The following is a 23,892-nucleotide window of genomic DNA, read 5'->3' as shown; positions in this document are numbered from 1 at the left end:
ATCATATAAAAGATCTTATTGAGATCTCTCAAACAAGATCCATATTGCATATTTTTAGATTTCAATAAACCTATAATTTTTGAGTTTGAAATTGCCTTATTAAAAAATAAGAACTTAAAACCCGTTCTGGAACGGGGCAATTATAACTACTTATTAGTTGCAACATAGTAAGATTTATTATATAAGTATTTATTTTTTGAATTAAAGATGATGTATTGTGAGATAACTAGTGGATGCCCGTGCCTGAAGGCACGGCGCAACACATTCTAAACAAAGTCTAAAGGCACGGCGCAACACATTCTAAACAAAGACTAAAGGCATGGCGCAATACTTTTTTTGAAACAACTGAAGTAAATTGATCATTGCCCCCCCCCCCCCCCCCCCCCTTATGGAAACATGTTTCTTTTTGGATTTTTTTTATTTATCAAATACCATTGGATATTAATTTTGTTTTCCCTTCCCTGCAATGGTTATCTTTTTCTTTCCCTTATCTGCTAGACTACTACCGTTCCCTTTTGTCTTTCCTTAGCCATTGCTTCAGCCTTCCAGACAAAAAAGAGTAAAATCTATATCAAAACTTTTAATGTATAAACCAAGAGGCCATGACATAAAGAACTGGAATTTTTTTGTCAGGATTCAGACATTATGAACCCATATACCTCCAAGCTATATAAATTGGCTAGATACAGGCCATGACATGAAGAACCCATGTACTACCAAGCTTGATAATCGTTTTATTGAACTTCAAGAATTAACACATCGATCAATACACCAATCAAAGGCTAAAATTTCTATACACTAACTCATACTTCAATAAACCAATCAAAAGCTGAAACTTCAATACATTAAACTTTTTCATGGATTAAACGACAATTGAAAACACCAAGCCTGGTAATGGTATTTCTTTCGTTCTATTTTTTCTTTGTTTTGAAGATTAAACAACAATTTAGGAAAACCCTAGTATAGTGTGAAATTGAGGATGGGGGAATTCTTACCAGAGAGAGAAAACCAAATTAATTTTTTCGAGGATATGGAGAAGATGTGTACAGAGATTGAGGCGATCAATCAGCGACAAATTGAGGGGGGCTCCAATCCGAAACGTTGGATGAGTTGGTGGGCGTTGAATGTTTTGTAGTGGGCCGAAGAGTGGGTTATGGGAGGGAGAGATCGATATAAAGACCGCAACAATGGAGGGAGAGAGGTGAGAAGAGAGAGGAAGACATAAATGACTGTAACTTATTGAAAACAGGTTGAAACGGGTAGACAGACGTGAGACTTGTTAGCAAGTTGGAATCAATGATTCAATTCAATGATTGTAATCTATTGGAATTTCGATCCGACAGCTAGAGACGTGCTTTTGTTTGTATGGGTAAACAAAAATCGCTCTATTTTATAATATAGAAGGTTGGCGGAAAAAAAAAAGGAAGAAAAGGAAATATAGGAAGAGAAACATTATTGTAGGTTTATAGTGTGAATGAAAAATTAAAAGGCAATCACAGTTTGGAAACCAAATTATCGTGCATATTATCAAAGGAGAAAGATTCTCTTGTATACTATCAAAGGAAAAATAATTGGATGACTAAGATCTTAATTAGAGGCGATCGGATGGCTGTAGAGGTGCTCATGTTTGTATGGGTAGATAAAAACCGCTCTGTTTTATAATATAGATGATTTGTCTCGTAAAACTGAAAATAAGTACTTAAAAAATAAGAACCTTAACGGAACGGAGCCTAAAACGAATATGTAATAACAATATAATGATTAGAGTCTAGCATGATAGTGTATGTATGATAGATTTATACTTCTTTTTGGGTTTTCTTTATCATCCATACATCTATGTTCAAGTATGTAAGAAACATTTCGAAAAATGTAAATCGGCAAGACGTCATATGTAACAAACTAGTGGATACCTGTGTCTGAAGACACGGCTTGAACGATTCAAACAAATACCGGACATTCAACCAAATATATCAACCCCTACCTAATGAATTCAACTTTGTCGAAAATAATAACCCAAACAAATTTATTGACTTGTTTAACTTGAATCAGCAAGTGAAGAGCAAATAATTTTTCAATTTCTAACTTCTGTATGCACAAACTCAAATGCATAAAACTTTGATAAAATAACAAACACTATCCAAACGTCAATGCAAACAAAAAATCTATATTGATTTTGGGTAGGTAAAAAAATCAATAATAATAAAATGACAAAAATATATGGTTGTATACCATTTTTCTTGCCTACGATGTGTCCCCAGAAAGCGATTATGATTAGGGCAATCCAAACATTGATATCTATCAATAGATAATAGAGAAAGTCCATTCCCAGTTAATAAAAGCTTGTACCAAATTAAGATTAGGCAAAAATCAAATTAAGATTAGGAAAAAATCACACATCGCGTGAGCAAACATTACAATAGATTAAATTCATGCCATTACCTTAGTTGATGTTTGGTGTGCTTAGAAGAACCTTAGCAAATCTGTAAACGACGTCTAAAACCACAGAAATCCATGAAATTTTTTTGGATACTTAAGAAAGTAAAATCATAGAAAAGTTATCTAAATCACACTCACTTTTGTTGCACATGATCTCCCCGTTGAATGCCTCTAAGAACAAACTAACCATCTCTCTATTAGAAATTCCATAAATTAAGAATGAAATGATTAGCTGTAAATCTTCTTTTTTAAAAGTTTCTGATCAGTGGATATATATATATAACGGGGCGGTTCCGGGGACACCTAAAAAAACACCCCATAGCTCTCGATCAAATTTTGATGATCCGAGCCGCTCAATGTGATCAGAACGTGATTTTAAGGGTACTCGCGAGAAATCAGCAAAAAAAATGACCGAGAAGGGCTTGATCCGAACAGTTTCAAACAGTTTTTTATTGAACGGTTTAAATAAAAACTGCTCAAATCAAGCCTTTCCGTGTCATATTTTTTATTAATTTCTTAATAGCACCCTTAAAATCACATTTTGCACACATTGAACGGTTCGGATCATAAAAATTTGATCGGAAACTATGAGATTGAGATTTGGGGTGTTTTTTTAGGTGTTTTTTGGGGTCTCCCTTGAACCGTCCCGATATATATATATATATATATATATATATATATATATATATATATATATATATATGGAGATTATGAGATCAATCACAAAATTACCTTGCTTGAAAGAGACCAACCAAGACGCATAGAACAAACTCGAACGCATAAATCTTGATCAAATCAAAAAACACTGATGTACCAGTAGTTTGAGTAATGTATGAATAGACATTTTTGTTGAATTGTGTTACTGATTATCCCATTTGGGAATCTCATAAGACCCATGCTATGCACGATTTTGATGACGGAAAATAACTTGAAAGTCGTAGAATTTCATAACCAAATGGATAGAAAAAAAGTAAAATCATTATGTGAGGGCAATAATGATTAAACTTTTACGAAATTTAATTTATTATGAGGGTAAAAAAAAAACTTCTTCATTCAATCCTATAGAATGAACTTCTTCATTACCAATGCTCGAATTGAAACCCTCTCCCTCCTTGTATGTTCTCAAAAAAAAAATATTCAAACATTATACTTAGTACAGCCGTCACTCCAATTTGAACCGAGCGTAATCGAATTTTTTTGGAGTTGAACTTAACAAATTGAACTGGGAAAAAAAAATGAAGAATTGGAAAAAAAAATGAAGTAAAGAGCCATACCTGTGGTGAGAGAATTGGAGAGACGGCGAGAGTCAGGGAGAAACGTTTAGGGAGAGAGAGAAAGAGAAACGATTAGGGAGAGAGAGGGAGATAAATTTGTTTCACCCAATTTGTATTGTTCAATCAATGGAAGATTTGCCTTACCCGATTTGTATTTTCATTATAGCACTCACCCAATCAACGGCAAATTCATAAATCACCCATTTGTATTTCGGAAATACTCACCCAATCAACGGCAAGTCTTTATAATCAAGTCTTTAATTACACCCAAATAAACTACAATCGGCAATTTCGGCAATTTCGAAAATCATTACAATCAACTACAATCGGCAATTTCGAAAATTTCAGAAATCATTACAATCGGCAATAGGTAAATTGGATAGAAAAAAAGTAAGTCATTACAATCGAAAATCATTACAATAGGCAATCGAATCTTTAAGTCAATCAACGGCAATCAGATCTTTAAGTCAATCAACGGCAAGTTTTAATTTAACCGAGGGATAAATTAAGTTTTTTTTTTTTTTTACCCTCACAACAAATCAGGATATCAAGATTTGGTAGAAAACTTTCTTGTCATATTATATAGATTTCATTATTTTTATTTCAAATTTTAGCTGATTATAGCATTAGGATTAGTCACTAATTTCCGGAATATTATTAGTCAATAAAAAAGAGAGTTGAGATTAGGATTAGGATTAGTCAATAAAAGAAAGGCATGATTGAATTAATTTTCGAAATATAGCATTAGGATTAGGATTATACAACATTGGCTGATTAAACAATCATGCCTTTCTTGAAAAATTGGCTGATTATACAATTAGCATTAGGATTATACAATCATGTCTTTCCGGAATATACAATTTTGGCGGATTATAGCAGTGTACATAATTTGGAAGTTTGGAAAACATTTACATTATTGTAGATTTATACATTAGGAAATATTCATTCGATCCGACGGCTATAAAGTTAATAGGAAGTATGATTGAATGGTTGTAGAGGGTGCTTTGTTTGTATGAATAGACATTGTAGATTTATACATTACGAAATATTCATTCGATCCGACGGCTACAAAGTTAATAGAAAGTAAGATCGAACGGTTGTAAAGGGTGCTCTGTTTGTATGAATAGACATTTTAATAGAAAACCTTCCTGTTTTATAATATAGATCTTTCCCCATTCAAATTTAATTTTTCTTTTTTATTTCACCACCAAACCCTACAAAATATAGCAGATATACATGTCCATCAAATATTCATCCCAATTGAAGTGGAGTCGGAGGAAGCACAGCAAGCGGGGTTAAGGAATTGTTTGTTCCGGAAAGAAGAGAGGAGAATGGAAAATTAATGCTAGTACTTTTCTTCCAATTTTTGGGTACAGTAAATTTTTTCTCAAAGTTTCTCTCATTTTTCTTCTTCATTGTATGTTTTGGTCTCGGGGTACCATTAAACATGGTCTTAGAATTTTCTTTATTTATTTTTCTATTGATAGCCGAATGTTCGGAATGTTCGGACCAACTAGTTCACATGTCGACTGATTTCGGAACCATGAAATTAATGGCCTGACAAGCCCTCTGATGATCTCAAGGTTTACAATTTCATATCTTTTACTCGCAATAAACAACAATTATCTAAAAGAAAATAAATTAAAAAGTTAAATTTGCTACAATGCATATATAGGTAACACGAGTCTTTATGTAAAACAAATAAGTTTAAAAAAAACTTTTTTGAAAATTTGACAAAGATACTTACAACCTTCGTCCCAATTTAATTGTCAATTTTGGGAGTTCGTGTCACTTTTCAATTGATTATATCTTGTAATTTATAATGTTTTAGGTGATTTTGAAAACATTGTATTATAGAACAAATCGAGATCTATCAAACAAGATCTATATTAGATATAAAATTCATTACCAATTTAAAAATATAACTAATTTTTTTATTCAGTTAGAATATAACTGGGACAAGTAAATTAGGACGGATGAAGTATTTTTTAGGATACAAATGTCATGACCATTATAAATTAGGGGTAAAAATGAAATTATTGGATAGTGCAGTGGGGGTTGTGCCCCCACTGGTCCTACTTTAAATCTGCCACCATATTGTAGATCTTGCAAAAATGTACGTAAAAAGTTAGTTTGAACGGACACCGATAATTATATCAACAGTTTACATTTGTTGAAGATGAAATAAACCGTTTAAATTTTCATCTTTCATTTATCTACCGGTAATTGATCAAGCTAATATTTTACAAGGACAACATTTTTGCAAGATTTAAAATATGAACCGTTCTGATCATTATCGTGAGTCCGGAATGAGCTCACAAGTGTCCACCGTCCAAGCCTGGACCACACAAAACAAAACTAGACTAGAACTTGGTCCTCCAAATCTAGTGTTAATTACTGTATCATCCCTAGACAGCAGCATCAAATCTCAAGGGGATTGGAGAGGGTGATTTCTCCTCGTAAAGCAAGGTCCCCGCGAGCTGGGAACAAAGAGCACGTGCATCGAGGCGTGGATCACGTGCTACAGTTTCTTCCACCGAACCTGAGTCTTAAGAAGAAAAGAGGAAAGAAGATTCAACATCCTAGACTCCAATGTGAAATCAAAGGACGCTAGGGTGTATAGAAGCCAATTTTCCTTTGGTAATTGATTCGTCTTTGGGCTATTTGCATCCAGATCTCAATCGGGTCGAAACAAATCTTCTCCTACAATCGCCCAGTGAGTGTTTCTCTCTGAACAATTTATGCAGATGGTATTTGGTAGTATTTCTTAATCCATTCATTGTTCTTTTCTTTTCTTTTCTTTTTTGGGTAAATTTTTTCTGTGTTTTTTTGTTTTCTCTAAGGAAATTCTTTTGGGTCCTTGGAAAGCAAAAATGTTGTTCACAAGCTTTGGGGATTTTCTTATTGTTAGGGGAAAATTAGTTAAAAGCAATTATAGCAACTGACTTAGAATCATTAACAGAAACTGTAAAAAGATTAGAAATGCAAACCGAGGCCTGTGTTTCACACGGTGCCTTAAAGACAAATTCGCCGCCTCATTGGAGGTGCTAGAGGTTTTGTTGGCGTTCGTCTCCTAGGAATACTCGGTTGAACTTAGCCTAAGAAGCACTGCTTAGGACTGCCCGTCGAAATAAACTGTTGTTTGTACTCTCACTTAGAAGAAAACCAGGAGCTCACACTGGAATTTTAAGATAACACTCGAGAAAAGAGATAGAAGTGAAGAGTATTACGAATGCCTTTGCTGTGTTGAAAATAGGATGCCAAGGTTGCTATTTATAGATACGGAAAACAATCTACAGCAAAGAGGGCGAACAACTACATGTGGCATCAAGTTGGAAAAATTGAATTTGGGCATCAGTTGAGGAATATCCAAGTGGATGGGTATTCAATGTCCATGTGTGGTTTTATAAAACAACTCACTCCCATAATTGAATCTGCGGCAAGAAAACCCAACTAAACTAAACAAGCCGAAACAAACTTAGTCCAAGTCTGCCATTAAGGATTTTGGGCCCGAAGCCCATATCAAGTCCAAACTGACCCAGACCGCAGGCCGCGGGCCCACGAATCCTGAGTCCCACCCCCGTCCTCGTCCAGGTGTTTAGTGACGGCGAGCGTGTGCGTGTCCTCCCTTAAATAAACTTGCATGGCTTTTGCATTCCCAAATGAGGCATTTCTTATTCAGCCTTAAAATGGATTTTGTTCATATTTAGGCTCACCAAAATATTCAAACAATTCTTCCATTTTTTTCCAACACTTATCTTGTGAGCTAAGTTCACGGTAAGCCTTATTAGTGATGATTAAGAGTTTTAAGGGAGATATAGAGCTCATCTGGAACTGGGTACTGCTTATTTCTAGTTCTTCAAGGATGGGTTTGGTTAGTATATTGGGGTTTGTGTGGCATTTTGATATTTTGATTTGATGGTTGCTATCAAGAGGAAATCGAGGATAGACTAGTCAAAGAAACAACTTCCTATGGAAATTCTATACCTATATTGGGTAAAGATGGTCATTTAGTCGGTTAGTGTGTGCTTTTGCATCTTTTCTTGTTCTTGTTATGCGATAAGTCATTGCCTTCGGAACTTTAATCCAGGTTTTGATGGGTGAGATAAAAGTAAACAAGACGAGGATGCTTAACCAACAAAAAGGTGCCGATAAACCTTCTGATCGGATTGGTCAGATACTGCCTAGTTTTGTTGCACAGCTCCGTGAGAAATTTCAGAAGTCCCTTGAGGTCGGTCATCTCTTCAGAAGCCAATTACTAGTTAATGCATATCTGTTTTGATACCGAGTAAAGAAGCATTTCTTTGTCACGCATTTCTTTGTCACAGTCGCATCTCGAGATACCGATGAGAAGGGGAGTGAAGTCGGCAACTTCCATTGTAGGGAAGGATAAAGGTGCTGACTTGGATGTCAGTCTAGAGAAGCAATTGCAAGCTTGGAAAGAAAATCCTACTTGGGTTGATCAATCCCCATCTATAAAGGTACACCAGAGTAACGGTTTAGCAGGAAATATGGTTACTCCATGGACTCTCTAATTCTTTAGCAGTGGTTATTAGATTGGTTCAAAGTTGTCAGCAGCATCAGGGATACCAAATACGTATCTGCTTAAAAATAGAAGCCAAAAGAAACACAAATATATTGTATCCTCCCCAGTTTGTTAACGAATTGAATCCTCTCAACTCATTTGCTACACTTTTTCAGATTCATTTGTCAGCAATTAAACCTAGGGAAAATGACGGCCCATGACGTGTTTTGATAATTAATACCCACCAAGGACATTTTCAGCATTAAACCTAGCACTAATTTACTCTCTCCTTCCTCATGAAGCATACTCAGGTTGGAGCAATGTTTGGTATTTGGTTAGACATTCACTTGATAAATCAGAATCAGTTTAGTATTTGCACATCTCTAGGTCAACTAATTCCAGATGAGGACGACAAAGTCAAATACATTTGTCACTATGAAAGTTTAGCTTATTGTATTCTATTGCAAGAACTGTCAAATAAAATTAATTGTTTGAAGGGCCTGGAGTAGGTCATGTCCAATTCTTCAGAAAATTATGTAATTGTTGCAGGTAACTGTGCCAAAAGGTTCCCTTTGCAACCTGGATGTGGCAGTTAACGTCGGACTGCCGCCAGATGCGGTGTACAACATTGTAACAGACCCTGATAATAAGAGAGTCTTCAAGAATATTCAGGTAAAAGAATCAGCTGTGTGATTCTTGATTTGAGTTTTGTCCACCTTCATTCCTTGGATAAATATGTGGCTAACGTTATAGATATGTTGAGTCGTCAATGTCGAATATCGCATTGTCTCTAACATGGTGAGGTGTCCAAAAAAAAAATTGGACATGGATAACTCCATATGCCATTGCTCTACCTAGTAGTCTAGTACTATGACATTATTTTTGTTGATATGAAGAGATTGATACATCATGTCTATCAGGAAGTAGTGTCCAGAAGGGTCTTGGTTGATGAAGGTTTAAGGCAGGTGGTTGAACTGGAGCAAGCAGCTCTATGGAGGTTCCTTTGGTGGTCAGGGACCATCGCAGTTCATGTTTTAGTAGATCAGAACAGAGAAGATCGCACGGTAAGGATTACTCTCTTCTTCGAATCTAATCGTCAATCTTATAATGTTGTTCATCATGCCTAACTTCTTCTGGGGTGAATTTCATTTCCTTGTCAAACCAACAGAGGGGAGTAGGAAGTTAGGAATATAAAGTGAAAAAGCTCTGGTATTTAGGGTAAAATTGCTAGAAATTGAAGGAGGAGACTGTTAATACTATGGGTGCAACATGTCAACTGGATTTTATTTCAAATAACGGTGCTTTTCTTCACTCAGTCGCTCAACACCACGGTCACTATATAAGGCATCTTCTTGATGTTACTATACAAGCATTCACCTTTGTATTTTGTACATATACGAATACGGGACATGAAATTCTAAAAAATGACGGCACAAATACTGCTCGAGATGCTGCAAAAAGAATGAATAAACATTTTTCATTGTTAATCATATTAATATTGTGTCTAGAACTGATTAAAACCAATACTTAGATATTCATACCTTTTGCTAATTTTTAGAATAAATGATGGTTTTAACAGGTTGAAAATCTTTTTTAATTCTTACCTTTTACTTTTGTTTATAGAGCTATTGAATTGATCCCTCCCTTGTCCTCATCCATGTCTAACTCGAGAGACGTGTTTCCTGTGTATGTCTCGGGCATATTCCAAGCTTAAAAATACTCCCTCCGTTCCATTTTGTTTGCTTGCTACTAAAAATCCTGTCATTTTGACCTTAAAAAATAAGGTGCTTTTCGAGAACAATTTTTCTAACTTTTTGGCACTGTTCAAAGGTACACATTGAAATCTTTTGAATGGTGGAAAAACCATAAAATAATTTCGAAAAGTAATTCACATTTGGAGTTCAAAGAGGTACCGTATCCCGTAGGGAGCAAACAAAATGGGACGGCGGGTAATAAAATTAAATGAACACGCCACGTGGCATGTCATATATGTGTGAGCAGCTTGTCCAACTCGCACATAGCGATCACTTTGGCTTGCCAGTGCTTCATAAACTTCCATCAGAATATAATGATTTCCTATGATGCTAGTGCTTTTTTATTTAGTAACTGCTTAATGTTTATTGTATCAATTCCCCATGTCTCCGTCAGATGAGATTCAAGCAAGTGAAAACGGGGTTTATGAAAAGATTTGAAGGCTGCTGGAGAGTGGAACCTTTGTTTGTGGATGAAAAAATTTGTCAACCCTTCATGCCTAAAACTTTCGCGGACTATGTTGAATGTACTGGAGGAAAAGGAAGGGTTGGGTCCAGGGTAAGCTTGGAACAAATTATACAGCCAGCTCTTGTCCCGCCGCCTCCTATTTCCTGGTATCTTAGGGGAATAACATCGAAGACCACTGAGATGTTGATCAATGATCTACTTGCTGAAGCCGCTAGAATTCGTGGTGGTTCTGATTCAAAAAGTACGACAGGAGAGACAACAAAAGTAGAATCTGATGAGTTCCAAATGGATCAAATCCTTGACATAAAAAAAAGATGGGCCTTGCGAAGGAAAAACGGGAAGCAATCTAGGAGGAGGTCGACTCCGCTTGTGAAATCACCCACTTGTGATTAGTTAGTAAATTTTTTCTTGAGTTTCTCATTTGTACTTCACTGTCTTTGCAGTTGTACTATCTTTGTAATGAAGGGTGTGGTGAATCAAGTACAAGGTGTAACCATGTATGTAGAAACAGAGGTGTAACCATTTATTTGCTACATTAACGAATCTCCATGCCGTTTCATATCCTAGTTCAGATATTCTCATCAACCCTTCTGCGCATGTAGAGTGTTCTATTCTGTATTTCTCGCGTTAGCCATTACGGCAACTCATTATGAATAATGGGAGCTATTTCATTGATGTTCAAACTCCTTTTTTTCGTTTGATCTGTGTGTTCAACTTCTAGAGGCCCCCTTTCTTCTAACTTTTTGGGGCTTTCTTGGCATGGTATTTTTTTTTTTGGTTTGTTTTACTCGATAGAATTGGAAAAGTATAAAATCATAGATAAAAGTTTTTTTAAAAAAAATTCATATCGGATGACAGAAAAAAGCCAAAAGACAATTTGATGCAGGCCGATATTTTAATTATTTAAGAAATATAGAAATTTTACTTTATTATTTTGCAATTAGTATTTTATTAGGAATCTTTCCATTTTAGCATAAATTGCTTAGAATATTGAGTTTTCTTGATTAGGTTGATTCTATTTCCTCTTTATTATTTTCTTGTTCTTTAAGACGTAGATTCAGTTTTCCCTTATTTACGTTTCCTTTTTAGTATCTCTAGTTTATTATAAATTGAGTTGTAAACCTTAGGGCTAAGAGAGTTGTTATTGAATTAAAGAAAAATTAAGAGTATTCTCATTGTCGTGTGTTCGAAGAGGGAGTACTTCTAGTTTATAAATATTTGTGTTTATGTTTCGAAGAGAGAATCTTTAACATAAGCAAGTTCGTGATCTCTTCTTGCAACTAATGTCGTGAAAGGAGGCTGCGCTGTATCAGTTGGTATCAGAGCTCTCATTCCAATCCTGACTATGGCCGGAGGACGTGCTGGAGGTCGAGGTGGAAGAGGAGGTCATACAGCTAGTGTTGATGAAGTCTATGGGCGAAATGAGATTGTTCGAGATGCTCGAATGGAGGAAAGGTTGCAACAAGTCTTGGCGGCGATTGGGTCGCTTACCCAACGCATGGAGGCTTTTGAAGTTGCAATCCCACTTCGCTATCGTCCGGTTCAATCTCGATTTCCGAAAGAGGAGGAGGTATTGGATGATATTTCTATCACCAAACTTTTGGCTAGTAACCATTAGTCGAGGGGGAGGACAATTGGATGAAACTATTATTGCGTGGTCATTCATATCAAGTATTATTCCAGATCCAATTGTGGATTGGAGTAAACCGCTAGTTTTTGACGAAGAACCTGTGGAGAAAATTACAAAAAGGAAAAAATCAAAAAACATTGCAAAAAAAAAAATTTGTTACCATGCTTGAAGGTGGTGAAATTGGATGGGGTGGTCAATTCATGGATCCTTTTGGGGAATATATTGGAGTTGATATAAAGAAGAATATTTGGGTTGTGTACTTAGAGAAAATTGGGAAGAAAATTCTTACTTTTATTTCTCATAACTCTTCTTTACAGTTTGGGTTGGAGAAAATCAATTTGAAGTACAAGGTTGATGCAGACAAGGTTCGGCGTATTCAACTATATAAACTCGATGACGAGTTTTTTCAAGCCCGGGAGAATGATGCAGGCCGATATTTTAATTATTTAAGAAATATAAAAATTTTACTTTATTATTTTGCAATTAATATTTTATTAGGAATCTTTCCGTTTTAGCATAAATTGCTTAGAATATTGGGTTTTCTTAATTAGGTTCATTCTATTTCCTCTTTATTGTTTTCTTGTTCTCTAAGACGTAGATTCAGTTTTCCCTTATTTAGGTTTCTTTTTTAGTATTTCTAGTTTATTATAAATTGAGTTGTAAGCCTTAGGGCTACGAGAGTTGTTATTGAATTAAAGAAAAATTGAAAGTTTTCTCATTGTCATGCGTTCGAAGAGGGAGTACCTTTAGTTCACACATATTTGTGTTTATGTTTCAAAGAGAAAATCTTTAACATAAACAAGTTCGTGATCTCTTCTTGCAACTAATTTCGTGAAAGGAGGCTGCGCTGCATCACAATCTATTTGGAAAAGACTCTTCATAGGTTGTCCGAGATGTACATGATTCATGTCACAAATGCACAGGATTAGATTTATTGCAGAATACGAATAAAAGAGTAACTTTGAAACTCAAGGTCCTCAACTATGCAAGACTTCTGACTGTGAAACAAGACAAAACTGAACAAAAACCACACAAGGCAAGACAAGATAAGACTTTTGACTTCCAGGGCAAAACTAATGTAATTGGTGGGAGGACAGATAGAGAAATATTGATTTGCTATTTGGATAAAACTCCCAGGGTCCTTGGACTGATTGTTCTCTTTGTCACCACCTTGTCAAATTTCCAAAGTGTGCATTGACAAATTGAGTTGCTCCCACATTGCTTTGCTCTTTGCATTGAAGTTTCTATCTATTGCGGCTCTTGCCTAGTCGCCTTTTACAAGTTATGATGAGAAATTAAGGTGGGGTATTTTCAAAGGGATTACGGACTACTGGGAGGTTGAAGATTCAAAATGACAAGCCGATAGAGGGCCGTAAGATAACCGTTTCCGTCGCTTTCATTGATTATTTTCAACAATTTCTTTACACAATCTTGTCTCTGTGATCTTCAATACTGAGCCATATTGTAGAAAGTTGACAAAATCTCTGTGATCTTCAATGTTGAGCCATATTGTAGAAAATTGACAAATTTTTTGAACTTTGTTGAAGTCTGGACTTGTAAATTGATCAACTTCTCAAGTGGGCAAGGGCGGAACGCAAGTAATGGCAAGACCCCACTAAGTTGGAAATTACCCTAGGAAAACTATACAGTTTGGGCTATATTGACAAATTTGCCCCAATAGATGTTATACTTTGCCCAAGTACCTCAACAATATTATAATCCTTGCCCTCAAAAAATCCTTACAAGTTACATCTGACCCAGTCTCTCTCTCTCTCTCAAAACTTGTGATTTGATTGGACCAAGCCACGTTCAAGTACATATACCCACCCCCACCCTTCTCTCTCTCTCTCTCTCTCATATTTTAGGAACGCAAAGCAAAAACAAGAAGAAACATGATACATGGGATCCAATTTGGAAGCTCTAAACCTGAATTAATCAAGGACAAAACCGAAGTCAAAGTAGATTTTGTATCATAGATATTCAATATGTTTTTCTCCAAGTTTCACAAGCTTTTCAAGAGCCCGGAGTGAATTTTTTCGAATGGCACCCTAAACAAATTTCACAATAAATAATTTAGAACGATAAAATAAACATAGAAATTACTCCATATTGCAAGTATTTTAAAGTATAAGTAAGCAAAATTAATAGTCATGCCATTAGAGCTCATGAAACCAATTCCTACTGTAGTGGCCCGGATAAATGGGGCTCTGCACCGATCTCGGAGACATATTACCGAGGGCTCCATACCGACCCGGAGGACATATTACTGAGGACTCCGTACCGACCCTGGAGACATACCACCTAAGGCTCCGTACCGACCTCGGAGAGATACCACCGAGGGCTCCATACCGACCCTGGAGACATAGTACCGAGCGCTCCGTACCGACATCGAGGACATATTACCAAGGGCTCCGTACCGACTCCGGAGACATACCACCGAGGGCTCCATACCGACCCCGAAGACATTATCAAGGGCTCCATACCGACCTCCGAAACACAGCACCAAGGGCTCCCGAGCAAGCCTCCTGAGCCTGATGAGACACATCATCAAGAAGAATCCTCACGAAGAGCTGACCTGGCCATGTGCTCCGTAACCACCTTATTCGGTGCGCCATCTATGATGTCACCCGAGGCGGTTACCCGAGCGTGACCTCCACGCGCTAACTTGGAGGCCAAGCAAACCAAGATCTATAAATACAAAGGGACTCTAACCTAAAGAGGTAGGTCGTTCTACCCTAACCCTAGACCTAAACCTCTCTCCTTACATCTAACTTGATCGTCGGAGGGTCACTGGGCTTCCACAGCCCTAGTGACTTGTTGCAGGTCCAGCAACGGAGGCGTGGAGCAAACGGAGGAAGGAACCAGAATCCTCTCACGATCAGGATCAGGATCCTAACAATTGGTGGAAAACGCCGACTTGATCGTCTGAAGCATGAAATAACACTGTTTATTGCACTGCTCATGTTCTTCCCGAGGTCTATATTCTTCCCGAAGCCTATCTCCTTCCCGAGGCTGTCGACGCTCTTCCCGTCACGGCCACCAACTCTAGTGACTTGTTGAAGGTTGAGCGGAGGACGCACGGAGCTGTAAGGAAGGAGCCAGGAGCAGAGCCCGAGCCGACTGATCCAAATCCGAACCCCGACACCTACATATAAGACCGAAATCTAAAGACACCGACAATGCACAACGGCATACGGGTCTAACTTCGGGTCCCGCATAGATAATCCGGACCGTTCAATAATTACAAAAAAAATTGAGTAGGCCCTCGAAAGATCAGCTTAGTTGGATATATATAGGTGCTCAATTCAATTTTCTAATTTTTCATTCATATTCGGCTCGGATTATCTATACGGAATCCGGAGTGAGACTCGCGTGCCAGTATTGTCATCGTTAGTGTCCATAGCAATTCTGATATAAGACTTGACCCCAGTGGCATAAAGTTCTAGGTCCGCCCCGGCAAGTGGGGGTTCGGATTATTCAGAATTTTCTCTTCAGGTTCGGAGGTGATCAAAGTAAGAGGTTGAAAGTCCCAAAAGATTTTCATTCCCCCTGCTTTCTCTGCCTCTGTATGGCAGCATGCCCTGTTGGAAGTGTTGCACTTCGAGTCCTCGTATGGGCTATGCCTTTGAGAGATAAGATAATCTAGCGTATAAATTTCTGCAAGGGATATTTAGGGTATAAATTTCTGCAGGGGTTCATCTATCAGTTGGATCGTTTTTAAGCTCATGTTTGCTGCTTCCATCTATCATATCTGGGGTGAACGTAATAGTAGAATCTTCAAACCGAAAGATGTGGAGTGGAAAGAGGTTTTCAACCAGATTGCGGATAGTGTTTAGAGCCTGTTTACGTGGGTGGCGTAGTGTTGATCATTCTGTGGGTAATATTAGAATTCTGTAATCTTAGAGGGCTCCTAAGTTTGTATTTAAACCTCCATAATTGATGGTGTTTGTCTGGTGTTTCTTGGCTTAGCTCATAGACCTTTTGGTCTGTCTGTTTTGTTATTGGTTGCTTGGGGTCCTAGGGTATCTCTTTTGGTTGGTTAAAAAACTTAACTTTCCAAATGAAACATAAGGATCAAGTAATGTCTTCTTCACCAAAGATTGAAATATCAACCTCTCAAATCAGTGATGACCTGGGCATGAGACCAGTGGCTCCAGTGACTTTGTAATGAAAGGCAAGAAAAAAGTGCAAACAAACCTCATAACTAATTAGTAATGAGGGAAGTACATTGGGTCGAATATACCAGAGGGCACGCGATCAAGGTTATTGAAAATATCAACCCGTCACTTTCTTTCTAATTCGAAAAATGTCACTGTTTGCATCATTTTGGTTCAGTACGTTATGCGAACATGTAGAAATATAGTATTAAGAACTCTTATACAAGAAGCAAACTATAATACATTCCTTTTCCCATAGATACACACTGGAAATAGCGTACACATAACTAAAGTATATTAGTGTATATATATAGTGTTGTCTCACACCCCAAAAAAAAGCCAATGAAGAAGCCTAACATAAAGTATTGTTTAGTAGAGTAGGTTACACCAACTTATAACACTCGGTAATTGTTGGTTTTAGGCAGCAGAAGGTGCCGGAATGTAGGAAACTGCAGGCTCAGGCATGGAAGCCATGATTGAGGGCCTTGAGAAGGTCTCTCCCTCTAGATCAGTGCCTTCTTCGACTTTGAAATCAAGGGACTCATCGTTATAGATATCCCACCATTTCGCAACCAAAATCTTGATGTCCTCTCTGTCCATATTAACTTCTTTCCCAGTGTACCTCCATGGCTTTGATCCCTATTCCCAGAAGTAAAAAGAGCGAATAAGATTACTAGAGAATATGAATAAATGTTACAAACTATTATTTTCAGAATCTTGGGTCGGAAGCATTGCATTTGTTCTAGATGGAGCCCCCACTCGATCCACTAGAACGAATTCAATGCTACGAACAGCATTTTGAATACTTTTCTCAAGAGCGCTAGCTCTCGGTCTAACGGAGGTAATTTTGACGAGTAATAAGCTTACAGCAGCACAATAGTGAACCACTTTGACTTTTTCGAGCTCCACATTCTCCGGGTGGCGCCATAGCATCGCCAGAACCAGGTTGTTGACGAGAGGAATTGGTTTGTACGTCTTTTCAAAGAACATGTTGAGGAAATCCTGTTACAGAAAGCAGAAAATCAGAAACAGATACATTTCTCTTTTGTTTAGTCTAAAGACGGCCAATTCCAATACCAGCTTTTCCACTTTATCTCTTTATTGCCCTCTTCTTATATATGTTTTTTCTGCGAGAGAAACTTATTCGCGGAGGCTCTGTTGCAATCACAGCCGTCCATTCGCGCAATCAATGGTTGAGATTCGTCTTCAATTGTGACCAGTCATAATTAATTGCTACTGGTCACAATTGGTTTTTAATCCGGACCATCTAAAAACGCTTTGGACGTGCGCGATTGAATTTCGTAAATCCTTCTTTATGGAAAGCTCGTAAAGAAGTTTTCTGTTTTTCTACGTATGTGTGATGATGACTCTAGCTTGGGGAACTTGAAAGCATACAGCACATGAAATCAGGAAAACAGTTTCAGGTAGACACAGAAAATTTTGACAAAAAGGAAATACAGAAGCAAACTAAAAAAATGCGCATTCTTCCATGTGAAATTGACCCAATTTGGAACGAATAGTCGAATACGGCTTTAGATTTCTAATATATCGTACAAATAAAAGGTACTCACCTGCTCAGCAAAGGGTGTTGGGGGAGTGATCCGGAGGGTGTCGAGAAGGGTGTCGTAAGTCAAGCGGCTAGGCTCGAAAACGAACATCCCGGCATTGAAATACAGGGGAGGGGGTGAGCCCATGGATTCACCGGGCCATTTCACCTTGTCCGGGCACTGCTGACAGTATCCGACTGAGTACTGCGGGGAGTGGCTCCATGTCTTCTCGCAGAAACAGTCCATCACCGCATAGAAGTACCCGTCTGCCATGTCGAATAGGTGATCGATGTTCTCAAAAACTTGGATGTCTGCATCTAGGTACATCATCTTGCTGTACTCCTCCATCTGTAATATAAATGATTCAGTATCGAAATAAAATACGAAACATGCTCCCTCCGTCCCAAATTCTTTGTTCGGTCCGCAAAATGGAGTGTTAAAAATAATGCAATTTTTTCAAGAAAAAATTCAAACTTTTTTCACAAATTAAAAATACTCATTGATATCTAATAAGTTGTTGAAAAACTCTTGATTTTTTCTCACAAAAATTGTATTATTTTTAACACTCCGTTTTGCGGACCAGACAAAGAATTTGGGACTGAGGGAGTATATATTATCCTGATTAAAACCTTTTTTTAGTAAAATTCTTGCTCTCTTTTTACTGGTTAAAAAAGACAATATCGCTCATGTGATCATAAACTGATTGCTACTTTTATGGAAGCAAAGTTGATCACATAAACTATGAAACACATGCATGGCTCATCTCAACTTATAAAACGTCGGCATAAAGTAGGAAATTCCTTTTACCCGTGTTAAGTTTGATGAAATTCTCGTCCATGTAATAATAAGTATATATTCGGATACGTTTATTTACCACGTTTTGATAACATCTCATTTTGCTATCAGGAAACCTAACCTAGCTAAATCTACGAAGGACGATCGATCTTAATTATATGCTAAACCTACGAATTAAAGGCCGACGATCTTATAATTTTCAAACAACGTGTGTTATCAACTTCCTATCATATATGGTTATAGACTTATAGGATATATGGAGACAGCAGGAAACCTAACCTAGCTATGAGTCAGCTGCCTTTTTCTTTTTATCGCCAAATATATACTGTATTTATTAAGGAGAACTCAATATATAGGGTACATCTAGGAAAGGTCTAACTAACCGTTGGATGGAGAAGAGAAAAAGCAAGAAAAGAGTCAACCGACACAACCCAAAACAGCATGGAAAACCAGCAGACAAAGGAAGAAAAAACATGCTAAAGTGAGTAAAAAAAATCATATTCTAAAAAATTCGTAACAGTGTAGTACCACTTAAATTTTCTTTGCGATAAAAAATAAAAAAAAATAAAAATAAAAAAGGGAGCACCGTGGTACCATGAGATGAGCACTTCAAAAGAAAAGTATCATCAAAAGAGTATTGACCGACTTACATTCCATATGCGGAGCTTGGAATAGTTGATCACATAGTAAGCCATAGCAAACTGAATCTGGTTCTCCGGTGGGTAAATGGGTTCAATCTCTTGAAGGATGCAACCCTGAGACCTCAAGATCTCGCGGTGGTCCTCAGGCACATCCGGCAACATTGCTACCACCAAAGGGTATGCGCTCTTCACCTTGCGCAAACCCTTAGCCAGTCCCACCACCCCCTTCCAATAGTCACCAGTTCCGGCTAGAAATGTCACGTAGGCTCTCTTTGAGTAGCCGGCCGTGTTCGGTCCAGAAACCTTCCCGGTGGCCGAGAAAGCACTGGCCGGTACACCTGGTGGGGCCATCAACGGTGGTGTTTTCCTTTTATGGAGTGAGTGGTGTTGGTGGTGGTGGTGGTGGTGGTGGAGAGGAGTGTTGGGAAAAGTAAATTTAGTAGTAGCACTGAAGATACCACCCTATACTTTGCCTTTGTCCCTGAGCCAACAAGGTTACACTCGGTCTCCTTAAATAGACAGCAAATGAGGACTAAATGCATGGCAAATGAAATCCAAATTCAGTACCTTCGTTACTGTATTCTATCATGTTTTTTTAATACATGAACTCCCGAGTTTTGTGCTTGCATCAACCAATCAAAACCATTTGTTGGGCACGCCATATCTTAGTTAGCCTTATCATCAGAATGAAGGGCTGAGATTCAGCACAAAATCACTGTTTTTTTCCTCTAGTTTTCGATCTTTACTCTTTTTTCCTTTCTATGATTTACACATAAAGAAGATTCATTATCAAGGAAAGGAAAATTTTCAAAATGACGCCCAAACTTTTACCAAAATCACATAGAGACACTTGACCTTCACGAAATGTCATGTAAGCACCAATATATTCAATTAAATAACTTATGGTTTTCCCATACCATTTAAAAACTAACAGAATGGTGACATGGACTACAGGGTGATGAATACATGGCATATAGGATGGATTCTATATGTGTGCGTACAATATATTTCCCACAAAAGTCTCTGCCCACTGTCACTCCCCATATATGATGAAACAACTCACCGGCCGGTTAATTCAACTCATCCAAAATCAAACCGCCAAAAAACTCATTGCTCCATCCTCATCAACCTTAATGTGACCCCTTCTTCTTTTCCATATATCCCAAACCCTATCCCCAACCGCCTTCGATGTCGCGCCACGCCCACCTATCGCTGCCAGCAGGATCGCCGGCGAAGAGGGTGGGGGGAAAGATTGGTTAAAGAGAAACCTGTGTGTGTGTATGCGCGTGCGAGAGAGAGAGAGAGAGAGAGAGAGAGAGAGATGAGGGGAGGGGGATAGGTTATGGACGATGGGAATTGAAAAAGTAGCAATGGGGTTTTCAAGTGGGGACTAGGAAAGGTGGGTTAAAGAGAGAAAATCATGGGGGAGGATTGTAGACTTATAGAGGAAAATGCGGGGGGAAAGTATTTGAAATTGATTTAAATTATTTATTTTTTGAAAATAGAGGGTGGGGGTTCAGAGAATATTTAGGAAAACAAACGGCTGCATGTAGTTCATGTCACCCATTCTGTTAGTTTTTAGACGAAGGATGACAGCAAGGGGAAAATTGATGAGTTATATACTTCATTAAATAGAGCATTTGTCTATGTAGTAATATTTTGCGAAGTCAGGTGCCTCTGTGTGATTTTGGTGAAAGGTCATGGGTTATTTTGAAATTTTTCCTCAAGAAAATACGAAGTGCAAAAGTGGGTGTCTTTGTCCTTGTGGTGGAACATATGTTTTTTTTTTTTATGGGTACACTGAATATATGTTTTGTGATGAATACTGAATCAAAACTCCCATGCTTGTAGAGTCGAATAGTCAGTTCTTGTTGAGAAAACTTATTGGGTGGTATTGAGACACCAATATGTGGTGCTCTAACACCTTTTGATATCAAATATTTCTGTAGAGTTCATCACTAAGCGTATGAGTTTCACTGAAATCTGTGGTATTTTGAGGTGTTGGGGCACCTTGTAACGGTGCTCCAAGAGCATTGAATAATCACTCGTTGACGTGGACATCTTGAAATAAAAGAACTAGCTATATATAGTGCTTAAAAAAAGTGAGCAACCAAGTTGGGGGAGGGATCCAATCAAATTTTGAGCAAACTGTCGTTTTTCCAGGCTCAATGCAAGCCCTCCAGCAAATTTGTCTGAAAATTGACATCCCATAATTGACTGTTTAAATTTCCAAAATCACTCATTTTAGTTTATTAGTACTTATTATGTGGCAGAAGGCCTTGGAGATTTATACTCCATTCATTTGCAGGAAATGGCAGTATTTATTTCATGATAAAAATGAAAATTCTGGAAACTGTGGGGCACGTGTCATCGAGGCATATTTAGGCTGCAATATTCATTTTCAGCTTTTTCAAATGAAAGGTGAAGAGTTTGTGGAGAATTTTGGCCTTATTCATATTATAATCTCTTAAAATGTCCTTCGCTCTCACGAATTTTGTAGGTTGAGATGTTTTTCGAAGATGCTTTCACACTCGCACTTGCACTTTCGTTCTTGCACACGAATTATGTGACTTACTAGATTCTGACCTACCTTATTTATCTTGGCTATTTTTATCTCTTATAAACTTTTATTTGTTTTGTGTTTCTTTTAGGGTAGTGATAATGCCAAAACTGTTTTTGTTAGTACTAAAGCTCACGTGCATAAAAGTCATGTACACTGCACATAGTACAAGCCTTTTGTGCATTAAAGTTTTAGCACCAACAAAAACAGTTTTGGCATTATTATTTCCCTTCTTTTATTTCTTTTCAAATCATTTATTCGTCCCAACGAGAAAACTATGAATAAAACTTGAAATAACAATTACTAAAAAAAAACCTCAAAATTTGTCTATTTTGAGTTATTTTTTTAGTAATTTTTTTTTCCACTTCCCTTGTTATCAATTGAGTGGACGTTATCCATTTTCTTTTCTTTTTTGGGGTAAGCAAGTGGGACGTTATCTTTTCCAATCAAAAGCGTATATAATGCTCAAAAACTGTAAAGTAATAGTAATTTGAACAAAAAATCACAAGAGCATGCGAAAAGCCGAAACCTAGTTTCCAGAAAGTAGTACTCCATCCATCCTAATTTATTTGTCCCAGTTTTATTCTAACTGGATAGAAAAATTAATTATATCTTTAAATTGATAATAAATTTTATATCCATTATGGATCTTCTTTGATAGATCTCAATTTGTTCTATAATACGATATTTTTAAATTCATGTAAAATATTATAAATTATAAGATCTAATCAATTAAAAAATGGTACGACCTTAAAAAAAAATTAAATTTCGGACAGAGGGAGTAATTACAGACCTTATCCATTATATATATATATATATATATATATATATATATATATATATATATATATATATATATATATATATATATATATATATATATATATATATATATATATATATATATACAGTCAGGTTCCGGTGAGGGATCCCTTATTTTTTTTAAATGCGGGACTTTCCTTCCCGATTGAATTTCGATGATCCGAACCGGTCAAAGTGATCAGAACGTGATTTTAAGGGTCCCCGCGAGAAATCAGCAAAAAAAATGACCGGGAAGGGCTTCATCCGAGCAGTTTTCATTGAACGGTTCAAAAAAAACTGCTCGGATGAAGCCCTTCCCGGTCATTTTTTTTGCTGATTTCTCGCGGGGACCCTTAAAATCACGTTCTGCACACATTGAACGGTTCGGATTTTCAAAATTTGATCGGGAAATGAAAGTCCCGCATTTTAAAAAAGTGAGGGATCCCTCACTTGATAATTTGTATATATATATATATATATATATATATATATATATATGAGTTCTCTTCTCCTAAGGACCACCTTAACTTAATAAAATAAGGACCTCCTTTTCCCGATCGAATTTCGATGATCAGAGCCGCTCAATGTGTTCAGAGCGTGATTTTAAAGGTACACGCGAAAAATCAGCAAAAAAAAAAGATCGGGAAGGGCTTCATCCGAGCAGTTTTTTTTTATTTTTTATCAAACGGTTCAAATTAAAACTGCTCGGATGAAGACCTTCCCGGTCTTTTTTTTGCCGATTCCTCGCGGATACTCTTAAAATCACGTTCTGAACACATTGAGCGGCTTGGATCATCAAAATTCAAACGGAAAATGAGAGAAATGGAGAGGTCCTTATTTTAACTAAAATAAGGACTACCTTATTTGAAAGTATCGAGTTTAGGCAAAATCATGACAAGTGGAGTATTATGAATCAGAATGAGTGCTCTGGCCACTGCACTTCATAAATTAAAGAGATCCTCCGTATCAGATATTTTGGATGTATATATCTAATGTTGCCAACAGATAGATATATACATCATATCTAATGTCGTCGACAGACAGATATATACATTCACATTTTTAAATTTTACAATTTTAACCCGTTTCAGAATCTAAATTAAGTACTTATTTTTTAAGAAGACAATTTTAAGTTTAAAAATAATATATTTAAGCAAATAATTTTTCTACCAATATAAATTTTATTTGATAGATCCCATTGAGATCTTTTGAACGGTACAAAAAAAATCCAAAAATTATTTTTTATTTATATTATTTTTATTTTAAAAAATGTGAAATAAGTACTTTTTTTTTAAGAATGTGTTGT

General features: G+C 37.0%; 2 protein-coding genes across 2 annotated transcripts; one reads left to right on the top strand and one right to left on the bottom strand.

Annotated features, from left to right (window-relative positions):
* The first annotated feature begins 6,097 nt into the window (after positions 1 to 6,097).
* LOC131311314 (uncharacterized) lies at positions 6,098 to 11,040 on the top strand. The gene is made up of 6 exons (XM_058338718.1): positions 6,098 to 6,426; positions 7,801 to 7,941; positions 8,039 to 8,191; positions 8,785 to 8,907; positions 9,156 to 9,299; positions 10,384 to 11,040. The coding sequence occupies exons 2-6, from the start codon at positions 7,807 to 7,809 to the stop codon at positions 10,846 to 10,848; spliced, it is 1,020 nt and encodes a 339-aa protein (XP_058194701.1). The 5' UTR covers positions 6,098 to 6,426; positions 7,801 to 7,806; the 3' UTR covers positions 10,849 to 11,040.
* Positions 11,041 to 16,424: 5,384 nt separating this feature from the next.
* Positions 16,425 to 19,724, bottom strand: LOC131311403 (galactinol synthase 1). Its single transcript, XM_058338850.1, has 4 exons — positions 19,235 to 19,724; positions 17,814 to 18,137; positions 17,110 to 17,244; positions 16,425 to 16,881 (listed from the first exon to the last, which is right to left on the bottom strand). Exons 1-4 carry the CDS (start codon positions 19,574 to 19,576, stop codon positions 16,660 to 16,662), a joined length of 1,023 nt encoding a protein of 340 aa, XP_058194833.1. The 5' UTR covers positions 19,577 to 19,724; the 3' UTR covers positions 16,425 to 16,659.
* Positions 19,725 to 23,892: the final 4,168 nt, after the last annotated feature.

Source organism: Rhododendron vialii, chromosome 12a (assembly GCF_030253575.1).
Source record: "Rhododendron vialii isolate Sample 1 chromosome 12a, ASM3025357v1".
NCBI classification, from domain to species: domain Eukaryota; kingdom Viridiplantae; phylum Streptophyta; class Magnoliopsida; order Ericales; family Ericaceae; genus Rhododendron; species Rhododendron vialii.
Note: the sequence above shows the minus strand (reverse complement) of the source record. Positions and strands in the feature narration are given on the sequence as shown.

What these genes read in the sequence shown, in the direction of transcription:
- LOC131311314 (XM_058338718.1), top strand. Translation starts at nt 7,807, where the DNA reads ATGGGTGAGATAAAAGTAAACAAGACGAGGATGCTTAACCAACAAAAA. An exon ending in AATTTCAGAAGTCCCTTGAG is followed by an intron (nt 7,942 to 8,038) that starts GTCGGTCATCTC and finishes TCTTTGTCACAG; the next exon opens with TCGCATCTCGAGATACCGAT. An exon ending in GAGTCTTCAAGAATATTCAG is followed by an intron (nt 8,908 to 9,155) that starts GTAAAAGAATCA and finishes CATGTCTATCAG; the next exon opens with GAAGTAGTGTCCAGAAGGGT.
- LOC131311403 (XM_058338850.1), bottom strand. Translation starts at nt 19,576, where the DNA reads ATGGCCCCACCAGGTGTACCGGCCAGTGCTTTCTCGGCCACCGGGAAG. An exon ending in CAACACCCTTTGCTGAGCAG is followed by an intron (nt 17,245 to 17,813) that starts GTGAGTACCTTT and finishes TTTCTGTAACAG; the next exon opens with GATTTCCTCAACATGTTCTT. An exon ending in TGGTTCACTATTGTGCTGCT is followed by an intron (nt 16,882 to 17,109) that starts GTAAGCTTATTA and finishes TTCTGGGAATAG; the next exon opens with GGATCAAAGCCATGGAGGTA.